Source organism: Sinocyclocheilus grahami, unplaced genomic scaffold, assembly GCF_001515645.1.
Source record: "Sinocyclocheilus grahami isolate Dianchi unplaced genomic scaffold, SAMN03320097.WGS_v1.1 scaffold543.1, whole genome shotgun sequence".
In the NCBI taxonomy this organism is placed as follows: domain Eukaryota; kingdom Metazoa; phylum Chordata; class Actinopteri; order Cypriniformes; family Cyprinidae; genus Sinocyclocheilus; species Sinocyclocheilus grahami.
The window spans coordinates 484,440-507,583 of NW_015505722.1; the positions used below are offsets into that span (position 1 = coordinate 484,440).

A 23,144-nucleotide genomic window follows, 5' to 3' on the forward strand; every position below is an offset into this window, starting at 1 on the left:
AGTCGTCGAGGAGACGACACTAGGAGTCGTCGAGGAGACGACACTAGGAGTCGTCGAGGAGACGACACTAGGAGTCGTCGAGGAGACGACACTAGGAGTCGTCGAGGAGACGACACTAGGAGTCGTCGAGGAGACGACACTAGGAGTCGTCGAGGAGACGACACTAGGAGTCGTCGAGGAGACGACACTAGGAGTCGTCGAGGAGACGACACTAGGAGTCGTCGAGGAGATGCCTCTAGGAGTCGTCGAGGAGATGCCTCTAGGAGTCGTCGAGGAGATGCCTCTAGGAGTCGTCGAGGAGATGCCTCTAGGAGTCGTCGAGGAGATGCCTCTAGGAGTCGTCGAGGAGATGCCTCTAGGAGTCGTCGAGGAGATGCCTCTAGGAGTCGTCGAGGAGATGCCTCTAGGAGTCGTCGAGGAGATGCCTCTAGGAGTCGTCGAGGAGATGCCTCTAGGAGTCGTCGAGGAGATGCCTCTAGGAGTCGTCGAGGAGCCGCCACTAGGAGTCGTCGAGGAAACGCCACTAGGAGTCGTCGAGGAGCCGCCACTAGGAGTCGTCGAGGAAACGCCACTAGGAGTCGTCGAGGAGCCGCCACTAGGAGTCGTCGAGGAAACGCCACTAGGAGTCGTCGAGGAGCCGCCACTAGGAGTCGTCGAGGAAACGCCACTAGGAGTCGTCGAGGAGCCGCCACTAGGAGTCGTCGAGGAGACAAAACTAGGAGTCGAGGAGACGACACTAGGAGTCGTCGAGGAGATGCCTCTAGGAGTCGAGGAGACGCCTCTAGGAGTCGACACTAGGTGGAACACAGGAGGTAATTAATGCAGGAAGTACTCAAATGTCAGTAGTAGCAAAGCCATTGAGTCCTCTACGTGTATGCGAGACCAGACAATGAGGGTGTCTGAGGTGTGTGCTTTTATGCAGGCTGGTTAATGAGGTGCTTGATTAGTGACAGGTGCTGGTGCTCAGAACTCAGGTGAGAGGGATCGTTGTGATTGGGTGGTGGTGGAGCCTGGCCAATCTGTTACAATAATGCTAAGGTTAAAAAAAAAAAGATTGATTCAGTCAGTATGGAAGAACTTGACTGGTCTGCAGAAAGGCAAGTCCTAATCCCAGCTGAACACCTCTGGTGTGACTTTTACACGTTTTCCTTATTTTTGCCATTTCACACCATTTCACCATTTGCTGCAAATGCTTTTTAAAGTATTTCAAAATGGGAAACTCACCCCTATAATAGCTCAGAAGAGAAACAATAGGTGGAGAGAAGGGTCTGTGGACTGCTGCTATTGAATATAATTGTTTTTTAAACCGGTTTTGAAGTGAAAACAAGTGTTGTCCGATCATCATGTGAGCATTGTAATCGTCTGTGACCAGTGTTGGGGAGTAACTATAGTTACATGTAACGGCGTTACGTAATTTAATTACAAAATAAATGTAACTGTAATCAATTACAGTTACTAAGAAAAAATGTGTAATTAAATTACAGTTACTTATGAAAATGTTAACGATTACAAAGTTTGAATATTTACACACATCCACATACAGACTGAATTGATTTCTTTCCCAAATTGCTCTGACTACTCTGAGACATACGGCTCTATAATATAAAAATAATGAAAACACGGACTGGTTCGTAGAATCCAGTAATAAAATCAATAATGAATCTCTAATAAATCGTGAATCAGTTAGTCGTGATTGGGAATGCAATGCGAGAGAGAGAATGGAGAGGACTGTGGAAGCGCACAGATGAAGCAGAGAAGCACAACTACTGTTCAGGGTTTCAAGTGCAGGTCAGTTTCATCTGTAAATATGCTATTGTAGTTTTGTCTTTGTTTACTTCGTTAAGCAGCAGCAGCCCATTGCTCATCAGTCATCACTCAAAATACTGTATAAAGGACAACATTATTATCTATTGTAATGTTACAGTAGTCATTTAGCAGACAAATAATCATATTTTATAATAGGTTTAGGGGGAGCTAGGGCAGACAACAACACAACCCTTACGGAAATTAACGATGATTTTACTATAAATCCAAAGACAATGGTTACTATTGTCAAAGCATGGTAACCACAAATTAACCATGGTTTACTACACATAGGCCTACTGAAGCTCACGGTGTTTTCAGCCTCTGCCGCCTCAATATATGAGTACATGAACACATAAACATAATCTCTAGAACTCTAGTCACTTCATGAGCATTTTACTTCTTTTGAGAAAACTATCATCACATCATGAGACACCAATGTTTCAGGAGTTTGGTACACAGAATAGGACACATGCTTATTAGATAACCGTATTTGAGTTGATGTATATGCTTTTATTTATTATTATTTCTTAATTAACAATTTTTTTCCAAACCATTGTTAGATGCAGTGTTTCCTGTAGTTATGCTAAGATCTGGTTTCAAAAACAGTATCAGTAAACTATTTCTTATGATTTTAAATCTGCATTGAACTTCAGATCAATCTCAAAGTAAAAGGCGGTACTAAAGTCTGCTTTTGTGGTGGATGTGTTCAAATTTGATCATCTTAATTCAAGTGAGGAAGGATTTTGAAAGTCTGACAGTGTTGAGCACTACTGTAAGGTTAACCCTGCATGCTGTAAATGTTTGAAAATGATTAACAGTTGCAAATAAACATTCATTAGAAATTTAGAAAAGTAATATAAAACGGAATCAAAAGTAATCAGTTGCATTACTTTAATAAAGTAATTGAAAAAGTTATACTACTATTACATTTTATATAGGGTAACTTGTAATCTGTAACTTTTAACATTTCCAAAGTAACCTTCCCAACACTGTCTGTGACCAGGTCTGATGGGGAAACACTCAGACAGCTCAGGAGTCCTTATAACAATTCAGGACAATGACACAGCTAAATTAAAGTACAAAAGTGCTGGCAGTACATACTGTACATGTTTCAAATTCTTGAGCTAAAATGTACATTTAAAACAAAAGTTTCATTGCTTGGGTCGAGCCATACATTTACACCTCTTTTGTCTTATAGTTTGCACCCATGTCTGGGTAAGTAAATGCTAAATCTGATGACCAAAATAACTGTATTCACAATCCATATTTTCCTTTAGTGTTACATGCCACCTGGTAGCAAAGTAGATTGTAACAACAACACTCTCAAGCAAAAAAGAAAAAGTAACTGTCTTAATTATTCTAATAAATTTGTTTTACTCCAAAGTAAGAGCATCCAGCAGAGAAAGACAAGAGAAAAAGTAACGTTGTATTTTAACATTTACCCCTCTTTTTCTCGATTTTTACAAAGCTCATCATTCTGAAAAGCGAGGTGTGCTCTGATTGGGCAGCTATCCAGTGCGTTGTGATTGGCCGAAAACCTCAAGCGTGTGACGGAAATGTTACGCACCTTACCATACTGTGATGCCCTGTCCGGCCGGAGCAACGAGACAAAAACATGAAAACCCATTATAAACGAGGCATTTGTTGCATTCAGTGGGGACATAATTACTGATTATAATCACTTATACTGTCTTTTTACGCGTTGCGTTGCATCGTGCCGCGTAAACATAAAACCCTGTCTGCATTTGTGATCAGAGAAATTACAAACAACAAGCACTACTCTACACTGCTCAAAACTCGCGTTTGAATCATCAGTGGCCAATTCTTTAAATATAAAAGACGTACATACAGTCTGTGAGTCAGAACAGCCAGCATTGTAGTCTACTCTCCCAGGATCAGGAAACGTCCTCTATAAAATGCGTTGCACACTTCTGAATATTTGGGTTGAACTGTTCTGGAACAGTGTTGTAAATACAACTTAACCACTGATTTCTAGTCGTGTCCATTTTTGGAAGACCAAACAAAGTAGTTTCGCTTTCACAACGAAACACACAGCGTCTTCACGACATGGCGGCGGCAACAATACTACAGCGAGAATAAAAGTTACGCCTTCATTCTTTGCGTGAACATTTGGGCGGCGTTATGCAAATCTTCCCACATAGTGATGTAGATATGTGGGGGCGTGTTAGAACGAGCCGTTTTAGGTAGGCGTGACTGACTCTTAACTTTTATAAAGAATATCTCTTTGGGTTTGAGACTTTAGTCTTTGCAACTTTACAGATCTTCTTTATGCACCAAGAGCTTGTAACACTCCAAAGAGAAAGGAAAAATTGAAATCGCATCATATGACCCCTTTAAGTAAATCAGAAAGCGTGAACATAACTGTTCGAGGAAGGCTGCGCAATCCTCTGCCGGCTGGTCGCTCCCGCCTCACAGCAAGCGGCGCTAACGCCAGTACCCCGCCCCACCCTCCCCCCTAAGGTGATTGTCCCGTATTTTCATTTTCTGGAGTTGGCAACCCTAAGGGTTGAGGGAGGGAGAGGGTGCCAGTTTATTTTGTACTCAATGTTTATCCCTGTTTTTGGTTAGTGAGGGAGTTGAGGAAGGCTTTTGTTGTTTTTCTTTTCTTTTACCTTGATAGGTTATTTAGTACTTCTTCTGTTAGTTAGCTGCTGTTTTGTTTGTTGTTTTGGCCAGGCCCTCTCCTGAAGACATTTATTGCTTCTATAATTCTTGCTGTTCTAAATAAATTGTTTAAGTTTGTCAAACTAAGTGGTTGCTGCATTTCTGGGGCAGAGGATTGGAGTGATTCCTCCACGTCTTGTTTATTTCTTCCTTTATGAGTTTTAGTTAACCTGTTACTCCCACTCCCAACCCTAGACTGGGGAACGGGAACGTAACATGATCTATTTATGTAAAAAAAAAAAAGTAAAAAAAAGTGGGGAAATAGATTCTGTGAGGTCAAGACGTCAATTTCATTGATTTTATTTAAATGTTTTACAACAGAAACCACAGCACTTTTATTACCTTTATATTACCTTTTTTTACAAAATAGTTACATTTTATATTCAGGTTATTTATCATAAATATAATACATATTTATTTTATACTGTATATACATCTTATTAAAAAAAACAAAAACAAATAAGTTTACATGCTAAAAAAAGTTTGGGGTCAATAAGATTGATTGATTTAAAATAAATTAATACTTTATTCAGCAAGGATGCACTAAATTGATCAAAAGTGACTGTAAAGACGTTTACATTGAAACTTTACATTGACACTGAAGACTGGCGTAATGCTGCTGAAAATTCTGCTTGCCATCACAGGAATAAAGTACATTTTAAAATGTATTAAAATAGAAGAAAGTAAATTTTAGTTGTAATATTTCACAACTTTACTCTATTTTAGTGGCAATTTTACATCACTTGGTGACTTTTTACTGTATTTTGATCAAAGAAATGCAGCCTTGGTGAGCACAAGATATTTCTTTTAAAAACATTTTTTAAAAAAACTTACAGACTCCCAAAACTTTGGACAGTAGTGCATACATCTTTATATACGTTAGACAAAACTGATTTATCAAGCAGTCATTAATCCACAAACTGAGATGCAATAATCAATTAAAAATGTAACCACCCTTTAAAATGTACAATCTTTTTTAATAAAGGTGACTAGCAACAGTCGAAATTCAAATGCTTCTAGAATGAGGACCTACGAATTTTACGAGGGGGTATCTCGTTTTAGCTCATTTGTCTCACATACTATTTAGCTTATTTGCTTTTTTCTGTTTAGATGTTCTTTTTGCATTACCATTCTCATTTAGTTTGGTCAAAGGGTCCTGTTGTGCTCTTTGAACACTGAAAAAAAAATATGCACACATTAAAAGAACTTGTCAAAATTCATGAAACATTTACTCTGTTTACATTCTTAATGCACATTTGTGGTTCTATAGTGTGTAAGCTCTTGTTACTGACCTCAGTTCTTCCTTAAGTCTCCTGAGTTTATCATACAGTCTTTCATTTCTCACATCCAGGGGTGAGTTAGGGACAAACCAGCTTGCTACACACTTACAGATCACCACTACATGCTGGGCAGAGAGAGAGAGAGAGAGACAGTGAGTGAGCAACAGCATTCATTATTAATCTTAGGATAATTACTCTGCATCTGAAATGCTGTTCTTATAGAAGTATGAGATGTACAGTACGTACCTCAAACAGAATGATGAAGACTAATCGCGCTGCCAGAATGACCCAATACTGATTAGTTAAACTAAAGTCTTCATTACTTCTGTAGTCCCTGTAGCTGAAATGAAAACTGTACTAAGTCAAAGCCTTGATTTTGACCAAAATATTTAGTTGAATTAAACCGCATCTAAAATGCTATTTTTTTTAAATATCCTATTAAATAGGACATTTCTTTTTTCAAAATCCACAGGTGATAAATAGATAGATAGATAGATAGATAGATAGATAGATAGATAGATAGATAGATAGATAGATAGATAGATAGATAGATAGATAGATAGATAGATAATAAGAAGGGTTAATAACATTACCTGCAGTGTGTCACATTTATGCCACTGTAAGTGACCATTTGACTATTTGTGAAATCTCCCCTGACTCTCTCATCACTTATATTAGCAACGGACAGAGTGTTGTTTATGTATCCAACCATACAACTGAGAAATAAACAAGGAAGATTAAAAGACACTTTTGGGCTGCTGCAAATATATTGATTACGCAGTTGTGAAAAATCAAGCCCAACTCACTCAATGCCAGTAGCACTGCCGCTGGCACAAGGCCCATAGAAGTACTGGTAAACCAGTCGTGGAATGAAATCAGAGGATATACCAATGACCAGTCCATTAGCAATGACTGCAAGCACACCAATCGCCTCGAGCACATCCGTCCAAACACCTGAAATCATATGAAGGGTCATATATGCATACATTTTTTTCCATTACCATTTTACGTCCTCTCTTGATGTTTGCTGCCTTCTTTCAATATCAAGTATCTGCCGAGTTACATTAAATTGTGACAGATTCATAAAAATAATCTGCATTGGAACATGCAGTTCAAACTGATCAAATTAATATGTGATGCTGTTACCAAATTGATGCGGTGTGGTCAGTGTGAAGTGACACATAAAGTTTGCTGTTAGTATGTCAAAGCTTTGCAGCCTTAGATGCACTTTGGCAGCATGCCGTCAAATCTGTTGAAGCGGTTGAAAACTGTTTCATCTATCAACTTGAATTCCATGTTTTTTGTTTTGTTTTTTTGCCAGGATGGTCTGAAGATGATCTGAGCTAAATTTGGTGAAAAATGGATCAACAATCTAGGAGGAGTTTAAAAAAGTAGGTTTTCAACATAAATCAAAATATCAGATGGCAATTTCAGCCGATTATGGCAAAATTAGTATTGATGTTCTTGGCAAAATTAGTATTGATGTTCTTGGCATGGAATCTTTCAAAGCAAGTCTCATGACAATATTCAAAACTAATGAAAAGTTACCTTAAGTAGCTTAAACATTTTGAGTACCTTAAAGGCATGGTGCCGAAGACACATACCAAGTTTAGTAATGCTACGCCAATGCATTCATAAAATATAGCATTTTTTGTCAAAATTCAAATTAGCTGACACCCAAAATGGCTGACATGGGAAAACTGGGCATGCTGCTCCAAATGTAAAGAGACCAGATTTATAATTTTGGCCAAACTGTTTAGAAGTTATAAGAAAAAAGATCCATTTTCATATCTCCTGACTCCTCTCCTCCCTAGGTGGCACTGTGCAGGTAACCAAGTTTGGTCTGAATATGCTAAAGTGTTGTGGAGATACATGCCTTGTCCAAATACCCACACTTGCGGTCTTTGCACTTGACCACTTGAACACTTATATGACGTATTTCCTGTATTTGGCCCAAGTGTTCAAGTGAGGATGAAGACCACAAGTGTGTGTCGAACTTTTCATTACCTGATGGGACACACTTGTAGTGTTGTAAAAATGCAAGTGTTTACATAGCTTTAATTTAATTGTAATTTTAAATACTTTGCATTTTAAAATCAACTTCTAAAAAAACAAATTATATGTAATATCTAATTATTATATTAATATTTAACTTGCATTGGAAAGGTTTCCGTGACCTCTCGTGAGATCTCGGCAAAAAGTCTCACGATTTATTTCCAGAACATGATGCATGATGGGATACACTAAGCCTCGAATAGCGCTCCGGAGCGGTATTCAAGATAGTGTGGGTTTAGTGTGCATTAAGGGCACTGCGCTTTGCCATTTTTAAGACCTGGGACAGTCTTGCGCACTTACTTCTTGTCGCGCGCACTCGCTCTGAAGTGGCCAAGTATTTGGACAAAGCAACAGCCTCGTGTCCACTTTGACGAACTCTCTGGCAAATTCGTTTGTGCGTTATTCAAGAATGGTTTGACTGATCAACTTGATTTCCATGGTCTGAAGAACCACTGATAAGGGTAAATTGTGGTTGTGTTTAGCATCTACCACTATGAATATTCTTCTGTAGCAGCTAGGGGCCAAGCACCGAAGGTGTGTAGGCACCTATTGTATCCGTTTGTGTTCTCTTCTTCCTCTTAATTTTTTTCTGTTGCTCCGGAAGTCTATGGCAGCCCATAGAACTGTAATGTAAAATGTTACGAAATTTGGTACAAAGATAGAGGACAGTCTGAACAATCACCACGTCAAATTTGGAGTCTCTAACCCAAACCCTCTAGCACCACCACTTGTCCAAAGTTGCACTCTTATTTGTGCTAATAACTTCCGAACCTTAAAGGAACACTCCACTATTTTTGAAAATAGGCTCATTTTCCAACTCCCCTAGAGTTAAACAGCTGAGTTTTACCTTTTTCGAATCCATTCAGCCGATCTCCGGGTCTGGCGATAGCACTTTTAGCTGTAGCTTAGCATAGATCATTGAATCTGATTAGACCGTTAGCATCTCGCTCAAAAATTACCAAAGAGTTTCTATATTTTTCCTATTTAAAACTTTACTCTTCTGTAGTTACATTGTGCACTAAGACCGACAGAAAATGAAATGTTCTAGGCCGATATGAATAGGAACTATACTCTCATTCCGGCGTAATAATCAAGGAACTTTGCTGCCATACCATGGGTGCAGCAGGTGCAATGATATTACGTAGCGCCTGAAAATAGGCTAACTTCCATCAACATAACCAACGTGACCACCTGCTTGCACAGGGAGCGTGCTGGGGACTATTTTCAGGCGCTGCGTAATATCATTGCACCTGCTGCACCCATGGTACACACCCATTCTCCGTCTGTCTTAGTACACGATGTAACTACAGAAGAGTTTTAAATAGGAAAAATATAGAAACTCTTTGGTCATTTTGAGCGAGATGCTAATGGTCTAATCAGATTCAATGATCTATGCAAGCTATGCTAAGCTTGTTCAGACTGTCCTCTATCTTTGTACCAAATTTCATAACATTTTACATTACAGTTCTATGGGCTGCCATAGACTTCCAGCACAACAGAAAAAAATTAAGATGAAGAAGAGCACACAAACGGATACAATAGGTGCCTACACACCTTCAGTGCTTGGCCCCTAGCTGCTACAGAAGAATATTCATAGTGGTAGATGCTAAACACAACCACAATTTACCCTTATCAGTGGTTCTTCTGGTCTTTAGGAATAGCAGTAACTATACAACTTCCATTTTATTTCCTCACAGTGAGCTCAGAACGAGAATCGTTTCACAGAATATTCTCTCACCAATATCATTGGCCTTCGTTGGCACTAGTCTGCGCTCAAGGCTGACCATCTTAATGGCATCCAATCGGATCTCAATGATGTTGTTTAGAAGAGCCAACAAAGGAGCCAAAGGAAATGCAGCTACAAAGATAGTAGTAAAACTGAACTGGATCACTGGGGAGGGAGAAAGGACAATGCAAAAGTCAGAAATCTGTGTTTCAAAGAAAACAAATGATTTGTAATAAAAGATTTCTTGCAAATCTCTGAGTAGATGTTAGCATGTAGCTATATGTTAATTGGAGGTGTGGTTATTACTGGTCCACATCAAAAGAGCCCACCTCCAGGTCCAAAAAAATGACAATTGAATCTTTAAGTATATTTTCAAGATCTGTACCCATTTCCAAGAACTCATTAAAGAGGCTGAAGCGGTCCGTTTTAATCAGGCTGTAGTTTCTGTGGAGGTCTTCGAGTTTGCAGTTCTCACAGAGTTTGGATCCTTCCTTGGTATTCATATCCTCCTTCTTAAAGCATTTGACACACCTTCTCCTAAACTTCTGGGCCTTTTTCCTCTTCAACCACCGACTAAACCAGCTGCAGAAAGAGGGTACAAAAAAGGTGTTTATTATCTGTCAAACATTTACTGTGCATTATTCAAAGTTCATTAAGATGAATTGGTCTGTATAATAATGCATTACCAAAACACTACTTTCAGTCACATTTTAATGTTCATTATTGTTGTTGTTATTAGTATTATTAAAAGTATAATTACAATAAAACTATGTTCCAAATTTTTATCTTTAACTAGACATTATCATATGAACAGCTAGTCAGTAATTAAACTGATTCACGCCTCACAAGCCTTAAGCACGCATAAAACAGTAGCAGGTTCATTTTATGCAAGTTGAGAACTGCTCCAACAGGATCACTAAACTTGCGAGTTTGAAGTTTGTTTTTTTTTTGACAAGACTACACTGGTTGTACTGCTGCTCTTTTTTTGCATATAATGCCAGCATAGACAACACAAAAGAATAAACGTTTAGTAGTGTAAAGAAGTGACATAAAAATGAAGTTGTCCATGTTTGACAAAAAAATGGCTTCAGTTTTGAAGTTATTGTGTCCCAATGCCAGTGTTAAATAATGAAAAGCACATCCCACACAAAGCAAACAAAAAAGTTCCACTTACGGACCAGAATATTCAAAGATATTGTTGAAGGTCTGTTTAAGTACCATGATAATAGACATCTGAATGAACAAATCTGTGAGACAGCCACTTGGGTGACACTGAATTGAAAGGGATGTAATATTTCATCAAAAAAATTAGCATGAAAAAGTGAAACACAGAACATAGTAGTGCATTTGTTTATCGCACACTGTAGAGAAAATGATAGAGGCCACACCTCCTCCAGTCTCCATTTGCCAGATATCCTCACATAACCTCCAGGGTGACCATTGATCCTAAAACACAAATTACTGCTCAGTACTCACTATTACTTTGCTCTTTGCTAGTAGTACATTCTTATTACAGTAAACTTGTAATAAATTAAAAGAAAATATGTTATAAATATATGGATATAATCATTTAACATGGCTACACAAAACTAAAAATCATGTTTACTAAAAAATAAACAAAATCATATATTATCGTCTTTGTATTGTATCTGGTAAAGACCGATATAATATAATATAATATTTAAACTTTTAATTGTCCAGGCTACCTTCCCAGAAAGAAAGCTGTGTATATGAGAGAGGAGAACATGGTAAAGAACTGGAATATGAACATCTTGACTGTGAAACTTCCTTCAACTGCAGCATGGGAGTGCTTATTCTCTGTAAGCAGAAAAACAAAACAGTATGTTTTATATTATGAAAAAATACGGTTTACAATCAAAATGTCTGATAATTAAAGCCACAAACCCTGTTCCACTGACCTATTTCACTCAGCTTCATGGCTACTGTACAATTGACCTGCATAAAATAATTGTTATCATAAGCGAAAAGAGACAAAGAGAAAGTGATGTTCCAAAACCAGCATTTTAATGTATCAAAATATATCTGCAACAGACTTTAAAAAAAAAAAAATAAAATAAAAAAATATATATATATATATAATCCAAGATGGTGAACAGAGTGAAAAAAGGGTCTGTTCTTAACATAAACTAGTATGTATTTATTTTAGTTTGAATTAAAATGTATTATTTTACCCAATTTGTTATAAAATTGTGTGTTGTATTTTTTTATGGGCATTAGAGTATTGTGTTGTTAGGTTTTGTAACATTGATATACACTTCTAAAATGATCTTTAATATGATAGAAACAAAGTCTTTGAGACTGAATGGTGTTAGTATATGTCAGTATGTCAGGTAGTATATGGCTTTCAACTTAGTTTGATGTTATCATGTAATAAAGCTAACAACACAAAACTTTTAATACTCATAAAAAGTACAGCACATAATTTTATTTTACAAATCGGGTAAAATAATCAATTTTAATGATCCTGAACTATTTCAGGGTAATTAAAACTGTAAAAAAAATTATACTTTAAATTAAGAACAGACCTTTTTAGCATATACACATATTAGAAAAATTTGTTTTTCTTACAGAAGAGGTGATATAAAATATCTTGCACTCATGGGTGTTTACAGTTTTTATCTAATACAATGCATTCTAGAATGAGAATATCCAATGAATGACCTGACTCTGATTATAAACAGCAAGAAGAAAATGGTTCTGTCCAAAATTGTTTCAATAGGAATTTCATCAGCATAAGACTTTATCAAAGCAAAATTAAGAAGACAACCATCTGTTCTCTGACAGACAGTGGGAGGTTTGTGAGCTTTTACCCGAGTCATGACGGTGATAGTGATGTAGTGAAGCACGGCTCCGAGCATCACGGCAACTGTTTGTGAATTCTCAGTAATGACCTGCCAAGAACTGTTTTCGGCCAGCAGCACAGTAGCGATCACTCGACACACAACCAGGACATGAGTCAAACCAATGATGACCAGCAACTGTGACACAGCACCACAGACACACGCCATCAAAGCCAGTTCGCCATGCATATGAATTATATATTTTTTTTATGAGAGTAACATCACCTTCACACGCCTTCAGTTTCTTACCATGAGTGTGACTAAAACTAGTACCATAGTGGAGCGTAAATAAGAGTGCCTGTGCATCTTGGGTTCACAGTCTGCATTATTTACAATCTCCAGAATCAACTCCTCCTGCATGATACAAGCACATACACAATCACATGTTATAAAACCACCCAAAACTTTTGCAGTTCCCTGAGAAGGGAACGAGATGCTGCATCATCAAATCGACGCAGAGTTGGAGCTCCCTTGAAGGGGAACTTCATTACTTTCAATTGCATCAGATTAAGATGCATTTAATTCTTTGCATGCATTTGAAACTCATTTTTAGAAATTATTTTTATATATATTTAAAATTTCAGAGATATTTCTGAGCACCTAACCAACCCCAACCCTAAACGTAACCATTTCTAAATAATATAGAATATGCAACAGGCAGAATTACGAAGAATTTGTGTCGCATTCCAAGCCTTTTTAAGCCATACAATATCAATATCTTTTTATTGGCTGAAAATGATCCTGCTCCATTAACCCAGCCAATGCTGTTCTAACCTAATAGTTGCTATCGCCCCATTAAAAAGCATCAATGTAGTTAATGTTGGTTGTTGTAGAGTCTGTTACTTGGTCATACCTCTTCTTCACACCAGTCAAAGACCTTCCATGCACACACGTAAGATGATCTGTGGCGCTTCCAGAACTCCAGAAACACAGTGGCTGTGGAGAAGACATTAGCATCTGACATAAAACTGACTCAGTCCAACTCAAACATGGTTAGAGCTGTTGAACTTACCCCACACTGCCATGAACATGGCGAATGCTACTGTTCCCTCATTATCAAACAGAAGGCTCACCTGCACATGTGACCCAAAAGACACCGTGTTAGCACATATTACAATATTTAACCTTTAGGGCCCATGCAGCTAACAAGGAACTTTCTTGTAAGATTCTCTCAACGTTATGAACAAAAGTTCTTCCAGTAAAGCTTACAGCTGTTCTAAAAAAATTAGCACAAAAAACATTTATACATTTGTCTAACATTTTTAAAACATTACTATTTACTACTTGTGGCAGATCTTGTGCTAAAATACACTCATTATTCACACAGCACAGCCGATTGGTTTAGATGGATCAGCAGACAATGAGCTTGCTGCTCAACGTTCAAATACACGGCTAGTGTTTGCTGTAGCAGTTGCAGCGCGCTTCAGAAACCCTCCACCTCCCCAGCTCCACCTGTGTAGATCTACTACAGGGTGATTTCATGTATGTTATATATGGGGGTTATTTCACAAATGTTAAATGAGCAGCAGCAGTATTTCTTACATGCTCACAGCAACATGTCTGTGGATGTATTGGCAGTAGCAAATCTCAGTACTTGCTCTGCCGTGGCATCGTAGCAAATCTATGCCTCCAAGACCAAACACATTAAAGGGGTCATATGACATTGCTAAAAAGAACATTATTTTGTGTATTTGATGTAATGCAATGTGTTTACGCGGATTAAGGTTCAAAAAATGTTATTAAAATATAATTTTCTGCATACTGTACATTATTGTTTCTCCTCAATGCCCCGCCTTACTGAAACACATAGATTTTTAAAAAGCTCATCGGTCTGAAAAGCACGGTGTGCTCTGATTGGCCAGCTATCCAGTGCATTATGATTGGTCGAATACCTCAAGCGTGTGATGGAAATGTTACGCCCCTTACCAGGTTCAGGAAACTTTCCTCCGTAAAATGCGCTGCACACACTCAAATATTTGGGTTGAAGTGTTCTGGAACAGTGTTGTAAATACAACTTAACCACTGATTTCTAGTTGTGTCCTCTTTTGGAAGACCAAACAAAGTAGTTTGGCATTCGCAACGAAACACACAGCATCTCCACACAGCCTGGTCTCATGTTTATACGTAGGTATTAATACGTAACATTTACAAGCACAAAACGTACACTTTTGTACGTTTTTAATCATGCTAAAACGTACAATTTAGATGTATTTCAACGTTTAAAACGTACAAATCGCTACGTATTTTTAGCTAAAAAACGTAAAAATATTTACGTATCTTTTATATAATTTAGATATTCGTATCAATGCATTTTTATCATTTTATCAATAAGCATGCGTTGCACCCGCGGTCCTTTCTGGCAGAATACAGTAGGTTTGTGTGATCCAGAGCAGAATTTATGTTGTTAATCGCTGAAAATATTATCCAAATAATTTTCCCGATCCACTCCATGAACTCGTGAAGGAATGTGCGGCACATCATTCAAACACACCTCACCAGAAACACGGCTTGTCGCAATCTGTGATGAATGCAGGCGAGAGCCAATGAGCGTCGTTTGAAGCGGCAACATTTGAATTTGTAAAGAGCGTGTCAGTATTAGTAAGCGCGGGCTTTGCTGCTCACGGTCACTGGACTCGCTGCTCGGGATGGAGAAGTAGATCGCCGAATAAAGGCTTGGATTTGGGTCTCTTCCTCGCAGTCGTATGGATTCGGAAGATTTGGATTACAGCGCACTAATAAAATTGTTTCATTTCGCAATTATGTTGCGTTTTTGGTGTATTTTATAGTTTTATTGTCAGTCACAGCATGTCGGAGAAAATGCCTTTTGTGGCCTATGGCAAACAAAGTAAACATTATATGACAAGTAAAGGTTAAACGATTGCAGAAATGTTATTTATTTTAAGGTTTAAAGTGAAGTCTTAACATTATGTAGGCATGTTCTTGGAAACGAGCTGGCAGCAGAAATCACAACAAAACGAAATGTTATAATTTCATAAGTAAACGAGTAAACAATTTAATAATGCAATTGCAAACAAGTTAATTCTTATGATAACTAAAAACTAATAAAATTAAAGCCGCGATTTCAATATTCATAAGGATTAATTTGTAGGTGTCGTCAATACGACAGTTTTGTACGTTAAAATGCTGAAAATACGTAAGTATTTGTACGTTTAGAGGCTGAAAATACGTCAGTATTGTACGTTTAGTGCCTGTAAAAACATAAGTAAATGTACGTTTTATAGAACCACATTTGACGTAAAATACATACGAATTATCATGAGATCACGTTGCTCCACGACATGGCGGCGAGAATAAAAGTTATGCCTTCTTTCTTTGCATGAACATTTGGGCGGTGTTATGCAAATCATCCCACATAGTGACGTAGACATGTGGAGGCGTGTTAGAACAAGCCATTTTAGGTAGGTGTGGTTGACTCTTAACTTTTATAAAGAATATCTATTTGGATTTGAGACTTTAGTCTTTGCAACTTTACAGATCTTCTTTATGCACCATGAGCTTGTAACACACCAAAGAGAAAGGAAAAATTTAAATCGCATCATATGACCCCTTTAAGCGATGTGTTAAAGCCTTGATGTGAGACATGTGAAAGGGCCTTGAGTGCTTCTTTTAAGTGGGTGATTGATTCATTGCATATGTGTGGCTATGTAAATTTGTAAATGTGTCTGTGCACAGTAAAATTAATAAAAAGTACAGTACCTTTGCATACATGCAAGTGTCAGAAAGCTCCCATACCCTGCATGTATTATCACACAGAGGGCACATAATTACGTTCGACTGGCACACCTCCTTTCTGCATACACACACACACACCAGCTGCTTTACTTCAGGACCCATATCTTACATTATATATCAAATGGCAATCCAATGCCTTTTTTTTCTTTGTCTATTGAACAAAAGACAACAAAGATGTCCTTAACATCAAACACTGATGTTTATTAATATTAGGTTACTCACATGAGAGGACTTGTGCTGTAAAAGGCCAGGCCATACAGGAACACTACGAGACCAATTACAGAAGCAGGAATCAAGAGAAATGTGTACCAGCCCAGCCATAGGAAATACAGAGCCACCTTCTCACCAAGGTAGTTTCTGACAACACACACAATAAATTTATTTCAATTTGTACCAGAATGGGAGTAAGTCTATAACATAGAGAGATGAGTAAAATCAGAAAATAAAAGGAAAGAGCACCTGACGTTAGTGATGGGTTGCCCTTTGAAACAAGCAGACCATCGAGCCCAGCTCTGCTTCAGTTCTTTCTGCTCCCTTTTCTAGGATTTAAAGGGCACAAATGAATTCTTTTTTTAAACAAAAGGATACAAAATTAATAGTGAAATTGCAAAATCCTCAAGAAATTATGTAATATTCTGAGTATTCAGAATGTAAGAACTGGTTGGTTTCTGCACATGTGTAACTCTGCTTCCCTTTCATGGGAACTTCGAACTGCGTCTTCTAGGGGTCGCTATGGGGAACGCCTCGTCGTGACCCGTGTCTGAAGCATACATTGAAAAAACACCAACTGGTTGGCCGGCAACAGCCATGGCGTCACTACCGGTGCGACAATAGTATAAATAGGCGCCGGGAGCACACATCATTCTCTTCTTCGTCTTCATTGACTGTTTTATCTTCACCTTCCTAATTCCCCTGTAACCACCATCTTTCCACCTGACCGAGGTTAGGTGGGAAATTTCCTGCATTATAGTCTCCTATGCTGGACCTGTTAGGTTTGGCTGGTTCTATGGCTTCATAGTGACCATCTTACTGATGGTCCGGTCTAGAGGCTTCTTCGGACAGAGCTCCGACACGGGAACCATGGTGGGTGAGTACGATCCATGTCTAAATATATGTATATATAAATATACTGTATATATGTGTGTGTATAAACTAATGAGCTGGTGGTTGTGTGTATAACCCTTCTGCTAGTTTCTTTGCAGTGTTTCCCGGGACCTGTGTGTTTCTGTCCCTTTTCTAGGGTACTACGTATCTGGGTTGCCCTGAGGGGTTTCCCGATCACCAGGATATCCCGTCTTGCTGAGGCATCGAGTGGGAGGTGTAGGTGGCATTACGAGAACCTTCCTGTGTAATGCTGTCTCGGGCAGAGCTCCCCTCACCTTTGAGGGTTGTATTTGAGCTTGCCTCTCCCGTTTGGCCCAGTACTTCTCCCTGAGTAGGGAACGAGACACTGCATCCTCTAGGTTTCTTGCCATGCTGCGAACGCAAGTTTCAGACAAAGAAGTGAATGGTGCGTGCTCCCGGCACCTATTTATACTATAGTCGCACCGGTAGTGACGTCATGGCTGTCGCCGACCAACAAGTTGGTGTTTTTTCAATGTATGCTTCAGACACGGGTCACGACGAGGCATTCCCCATAGTGACCCCTAGAGGACGCAGTGTCTCGTTCCCTACTCAGGGAACCATGGTTACATAAGTAACCTGAGACATTCTTGTATGTTTGCAATTAGAAACACTTTGTGACCAGATACTTTTCCTGTTGTGCTTTGAGTACAAAATGTTGACACGTATAATTATCACCATGGGATATAGTTCAATACATTTGCACATAATGAATCTGACAGGTGTATAAAATGCTGTGAGCGAGAGGAAATAAAATCAAATCAAACCTCATGCAAACAAAAGTGAGTCTCAAAAACATTTTTTTTCATGAGATCTGGGAGATATTCTGAAACACCTAAGAGAGAGGTAAAGCAAGAGAAGGCATTACGGAATCGACACTTCTGGATGAATCATAGAAAGCCTAACATAATACAGTGACGTATAATGTAATATGCAATGAATGTGTAATCTAGCAAGCAAACTGTTACTCACCCCCCTCTGAATCAATGCGTGTGTGATGCAGAATGAAATCAACAACACGAATCCTGAAACAGAGCCACAGTACAGATCAAAGCCCTACTGTTGCAAAGCCTCTTCTTTTTTGTGTACAACACAGTTTCACAATGCAAACCGTGACTACGGCATTTTTCTTCACTGCATCACATAACCAGAGAATAGGGCATTGCTGTGCTGTTGCTAGAGTGTTTTGGATGATTGCTTACTTGACTTGCTTATACGGTATATCCGTCACTTTAAAGGGTTAGTTCACCCAAAAATGAAAATTAGGCTAAGTCCCGAGGCATCCTAGGTGTATATGACTGATGTAAAGGTGTAAAAACTGTCTTTACTCTTTCAAGCTGTTTAATGCCACTCAGCAGGTTCAGTCCATTGCTTCAGTCCAAAAGAACTTAAATAAAAATTGCCCATCCATAAAAAAAAGTGTCTCACACGGCTCCAAAAGGCCTCCTGTAGCGAATCGATACATTTTTGTAAGAAAGATATCCATATTCAAAACGTAATAATCACTTTAATGTAGCTTGTGCTCACTGTTGTACACTGGAAGCAGTTCCAGGCGGATGACGTATGAGGTCAGCGCTGCGCATGCGCCGGTGAGTCTCGTGAAAACCAACATTTGTTTACAGGAGCAAAGGAAGCAAAGTTTCCTTACTTTAGCAAAGGAAAACCAGTCTCCTCTTGGCTTATATCGAAATCCTCTGACATTCTTCTTTACAAATCCTTGTTTTGTACTTCTAATTCTTGACCGTTTTTTTGTTTTGATCGCTCCGCTGTCATATACACCTAGGATGCCTCGGGGGTGAGTAAAACGCAGCCTAATTTTCATTTTTGGGTCAACTAACCCTTTAAGTGTAAGTGATTTTTACCAGCTTTATTGTCCTCCAAGCTAAAATTAAATATCACTTAGAAAAGTATAAGCACACATCTCCTCTACAGGATGAGTTTCACACCAAAGTTTAAGGGCTAGCTGTTTAACTGGACTTGGATAGAGAATCTGTTTTATAGGTGATATTAAACAACACTTTCTATTGCCACATGTATGCTGTTTAGTTTTATTGCTTCTTGTTCCTGTGTTTGATTTAAACTCCTTTTTTTCTATTTTTCCACCACTAGTTTGTTTTCTAGGTTACTCATTGGTTAATCGATTATGTTCACCCGCCCTCGCTTGTTTGTTCCTTGCCGTAGCCCTCAGTTTAAGTTGTTCTTTGTTCTCCTCTGTGTTTAGTTGGTTGCGTTTCTTCTGTGCTCTTGGATGTTTGTTAATTTGGCTGATTGTTAATAAAAGTGGCTGCTGCTTATAGATTGCACTTATTAAAAACTTCAACTTTGGCCTTCAAACACAGTCCGAGAGCTGTTTATGTGATGTCCTGGATGTGTTTTGAGAGTGTGTTGGTGTAAATGTATTACCTAAATGACTGAGGTATAGCACCCTGCTGCTCACAACTCCAGTTACAGGCGTCAGACACTTTCAAGAGATACCGGTATGTCTCAAAAATCTTTTCTGGTGCTCTGATGCAATAAAACACCTTATCATCATCATCATCTCTAAATTTCTAAAAAAAAAAAAAAAAAAAAAAAAAAAAAAAATTTGATAATAGTTCTGGAGCTTAATTATTAGTACCATTTCCCTCATCATAAAGCAGTGCCATTATATAATTTTGGACTATAATACTCATAATAATATTAATAATCCTATAATAATTCTAGTGGTATATTAGGCACAGCTAAGTCTTGATAATTGAACTTCAAACTGTATCAATAACTTTCAAGACCAATAGACCCACAGTTTTACACTTAATTACCCTACTTTTTTCTTTCTTTCCGTTTATAGGGAAACAACAATTACTTACACTTTCATATAATAAAACGAGGAAAATTCCCTTCATATATCAAGATATTACATATTTATTAAATTTAAAAAAATACCTAAAACAAGAAATCAAAAATGGAAAAACTCACTTACATATACATTTAATTTCTTCTTTAAAGTTTCAATGAAAGCTTTCTGTTTTCTGACCAAGTGGCTGTTCTCATCATCTGAGATTTTCGCCACAAGAACATAATCGAATGTCAGAGGAGGATGCTGATGTTCAAAGGAAGATGAAGAAGAAAAAAAGCTGTGTTAATAAATTATTATATTACTATAAAAATCTTTCAACTTATCCATATCAGTTACATAAATGTGTAACGTTCGTATCATTGTAGTGACTTTCCGTTGTGTGCATAAGCTATAAACAATTTAAACATGTACAGTGGGGTCAAAAAGTAAAACCACATTGAAAATCTGGTTTGTTTGTTTGCTTATTAACTTTTAGAGGGATTTGGAATTTTGCAAATGCTATCTGTATTTTCCCTATCTTTGTAATGAACCATAAAACATAGTCTTTGAAACATTCTCAAATCACACTGGACAGATTTTGTTTACTGTATGTCAGACCAAATGCCATATATTTTCCAAATTTCTCATTCCACTCAAGCCGTTACACTGATATTATAATTTATAAAAATAGCAGCATTTTCATTAGTGGTCTCACACTGACGCCAACATGAGCTGTGATGTGCTATAGGCCTTACCACTGGTGGCATAGATGGGTTTTCAAAGCCATTCTCATTTACAACTCCGATGGTTTCCAAAAGGTCAATACTCCCCTACAACAACACAATATAAGCAGTTCAGAACAATAACCTTATTTACAAGAAGAGAAACCTGTTCTTAACACAGTAACTGTGAGTGTAAAAAAATAATATTGTGCAACAAGAAAAAGAATGTATAATGTAAGACGAGAGTTCGGCTATTTTTGGCACAGAAATGCCCTGTAGATCAGTATCAAACCTGTTCATTTACTTTTCAATCAGCTGTGACCTTGCGTTCTTACTCTAATGAAATAAAGCAAAACAATGACATTGAGATGCAGCTCCATGCACATTACTGTAAACGGAAATCAAATGAAAACATTTTGGAAAGTTCTGGAAAGCTCTGACAAACCAGCAAGTTCTACTTTCATCCTCCTGACTAATCGATCTCAAAGTTCATTGTGAAAGCAGAACTGGCGAAGCAACCTTTCATATATTCTGAGAGTGTGCCTGTGAATGGCAGAAATACCTTCATGCTAGCTCAAGGTATCTAGTCATGAGGGTTTACGTTTTTTCTGCTTTTTCACAGCTGTTGTAGTTCACATACCTAGATACAATCTGATTCTAGATAGTCACCATGTGTAGCTATCAAAGCAAGTTTTCTTAAAGCGGCCCTTGAAATAGTCAGAAGAGCTCAGAGCTGCGTAAACGTCCCACAGCAACACAAGCAGAGGTACTGCAACAAAAGCAAATGTTTTGATTGGTAACGGGAGACAACTGAACGTTTTGTGTTACTCGGCATGACCTAAACACAGATACTGTGTCTATAGATACTGCTTCTCCATGACAGCTGCTGCAGACAACTTACCTTGAATTAAGTGACAGTTTCACGCTGTCAATCAAACCATTATCTCTGTGATCTTCGACCTTTACATGGGCTAGTGGAAGTCTCTCTGGGTTTGGTTTTGTATCGCAGTAGTTACTTCCCTTACATTCACAACACACCTCAATCAGGGTGAAATTTGCTTTATCTTTATCTATAATCAAACTTTATCTGCTGGTGTTTCTCTAAATCACCCTGTTGAAGAGCTCAGAGCGAAACTCATTGTATGCAACACAGTTAATACTGCCTTCCTTGCTCGCATTGATTTGTGTCCAAAAGATTTCTGTAATCTTTTCATCCTCATCACAAAGCAAAACAGAAAACTTAAGGTCATTCTTTAGTCTAGCGAATCAATGTTATCAAGGAACACACTCTGTGGTTATAACTAGGCTATATATAAAAGTCAATTGGCAGGCACATTAAATATGTATATTATTTACATATTTTAGTCAGACATAATTCATGCAGGCACTCCATCTTTGAATCAGACAAACATCTGGCTGTAAACTATAAAGTCTGTTGGCTCTCAGTTATCAGTATGCATGCTTTTAGTGAAGCACTAAGAAACAGTTAACCGCAAGAGGCAAACACTAATCAGTGCCACTGACAGTGATGTTAGGCAAGCCGCTTGAAGTTCCTCTCACCTGCCTCCGGTGGCTCATTTTCCGCGACATCCTCTTCAGACCTGCAGGGCTTCGGTCCAGGTGTGCGACAGCTGCGACAGATGTCAGTTTAGATGAATCTTTCATCTCTCGCCATTACAAGCCAAAGGGTCCACACAAAAGAATCATCTGAAGCTCAAACAGACTTCCGTGCTGCGACGAGGAACTGAACAGCTATCGCTGCTTCTCTTGACACTGAGTCTGAGTCTGAGTCTGAGGCTGAGGAATGTCGCCGGATTACTCTTGATGTCATGAAAGGCAAAACTCGTCGTAAGAGCACAATAAGCCGAACAACTTCTTCATTAGAGCACAATAACACAAACAGATACGTCTAATATGGCCCCCTTTTGTCTTTTAGAATAACACGACAACGACAACAATTAAGCGGGTCACTAAAGAAAACAAAAAAATCTAATTGCATCTGAGATGCATGAATACTAGGAACATAATAGCAGTATAATAGCCTATATCATCGTTGAAAATATTATACACTCACTTTGTATTTAGAAAATTCAGTTGATTTACTATAAGAATGAAAGGAAACCCGTTCATCTTGTGGCCATAACCAACAGATTGATCGGTTTAGTGTAAATCAGAACCATAACTGTGAGTAACCCACGCTCCGTTTTAAAGCTGCATGAAGTTTCGCCGATAGGTGGAAGCACGAGCTCAATAAAAAGGTTGTGCAGCCACTGCAGGAGCTGTGCAGGAAACTTGAGCCTCAAGGTTATACAAAAAGTT

The 23,144-nt window shown here is 38.3% G+C and overlaps 1 protein-coding gene across 1 annotated transcript; it reads right to left on the reverse strand.

Annotated features, from left to right (window-relative positions):
- Positions 1-5,547: 5,547 nt before the first annotated feature.
- Positions 5,548-22,490, reverse strand: LOC107555676 (anoctamin-9-like). Its single transcript, XM_016238544.1, has 24 exons — positions 22,386-22,490; positions 20,859-20,933; positions 20,248-20,367; positions 19,692-19,837; positions 18,261-18,313; positions 18,056-18,123; positions 16,626-16,705; positions 16,389-16,523; positions 16,131-16,224; positions 13,426-13,486; positions 13,267-13,349; positions 12,663-12,767; positions 12,384-12,551; positions 11,472-11,508; positions 11,259-11,370; positions 10,941-10,998; positions 10,727-10,824; positions 9,938-10,134; positions 9,565-9,717; positions 6,578-6,725; positions 6,365-6,487; positions 6,018-6,111; positions 5,784-5,896; positions 5,548-5,666 (listed from the first exon to the last, which is right to left on the reverse strand). The coding sequence occupies exons 1-24, from the start codon at positions 22,488-22,490 to the stop codon at positions 5,564-5,566; spliced, it is 2,529 nt and encodes an 842-aa protein (XP_016094030.1). The 3' UTR covers positions 5,548-5,563.
- Positions 22,491-23,144: the final 654 nt, after the last annotated feature.

Excerpts from the sequence above, each read along its gene's own strand:
- LOC107555676 (XM_016238544.1), bottom strand. The coding sequence starts at position 22,490 with ATGAAAGATTCATCTAAACTGACATCTGTCGCAGCTGTCGCACACCTG. Across the intron at positions 11,509-12,383 it reads CTATCACCGTCATGACTCGG|GTCAATTGTACAGTAGCCAT; the intron begins GTAAAAGCTCAC and ends TATTTTATGCAG. Across the intron at positions 6,112-6,364 it reads ATAAATGTGACACACTGCAG|CTACAGGGACTACAGAAGTA; the intron begins GTAATGTTATTA and ends TTTTCATTTCAG.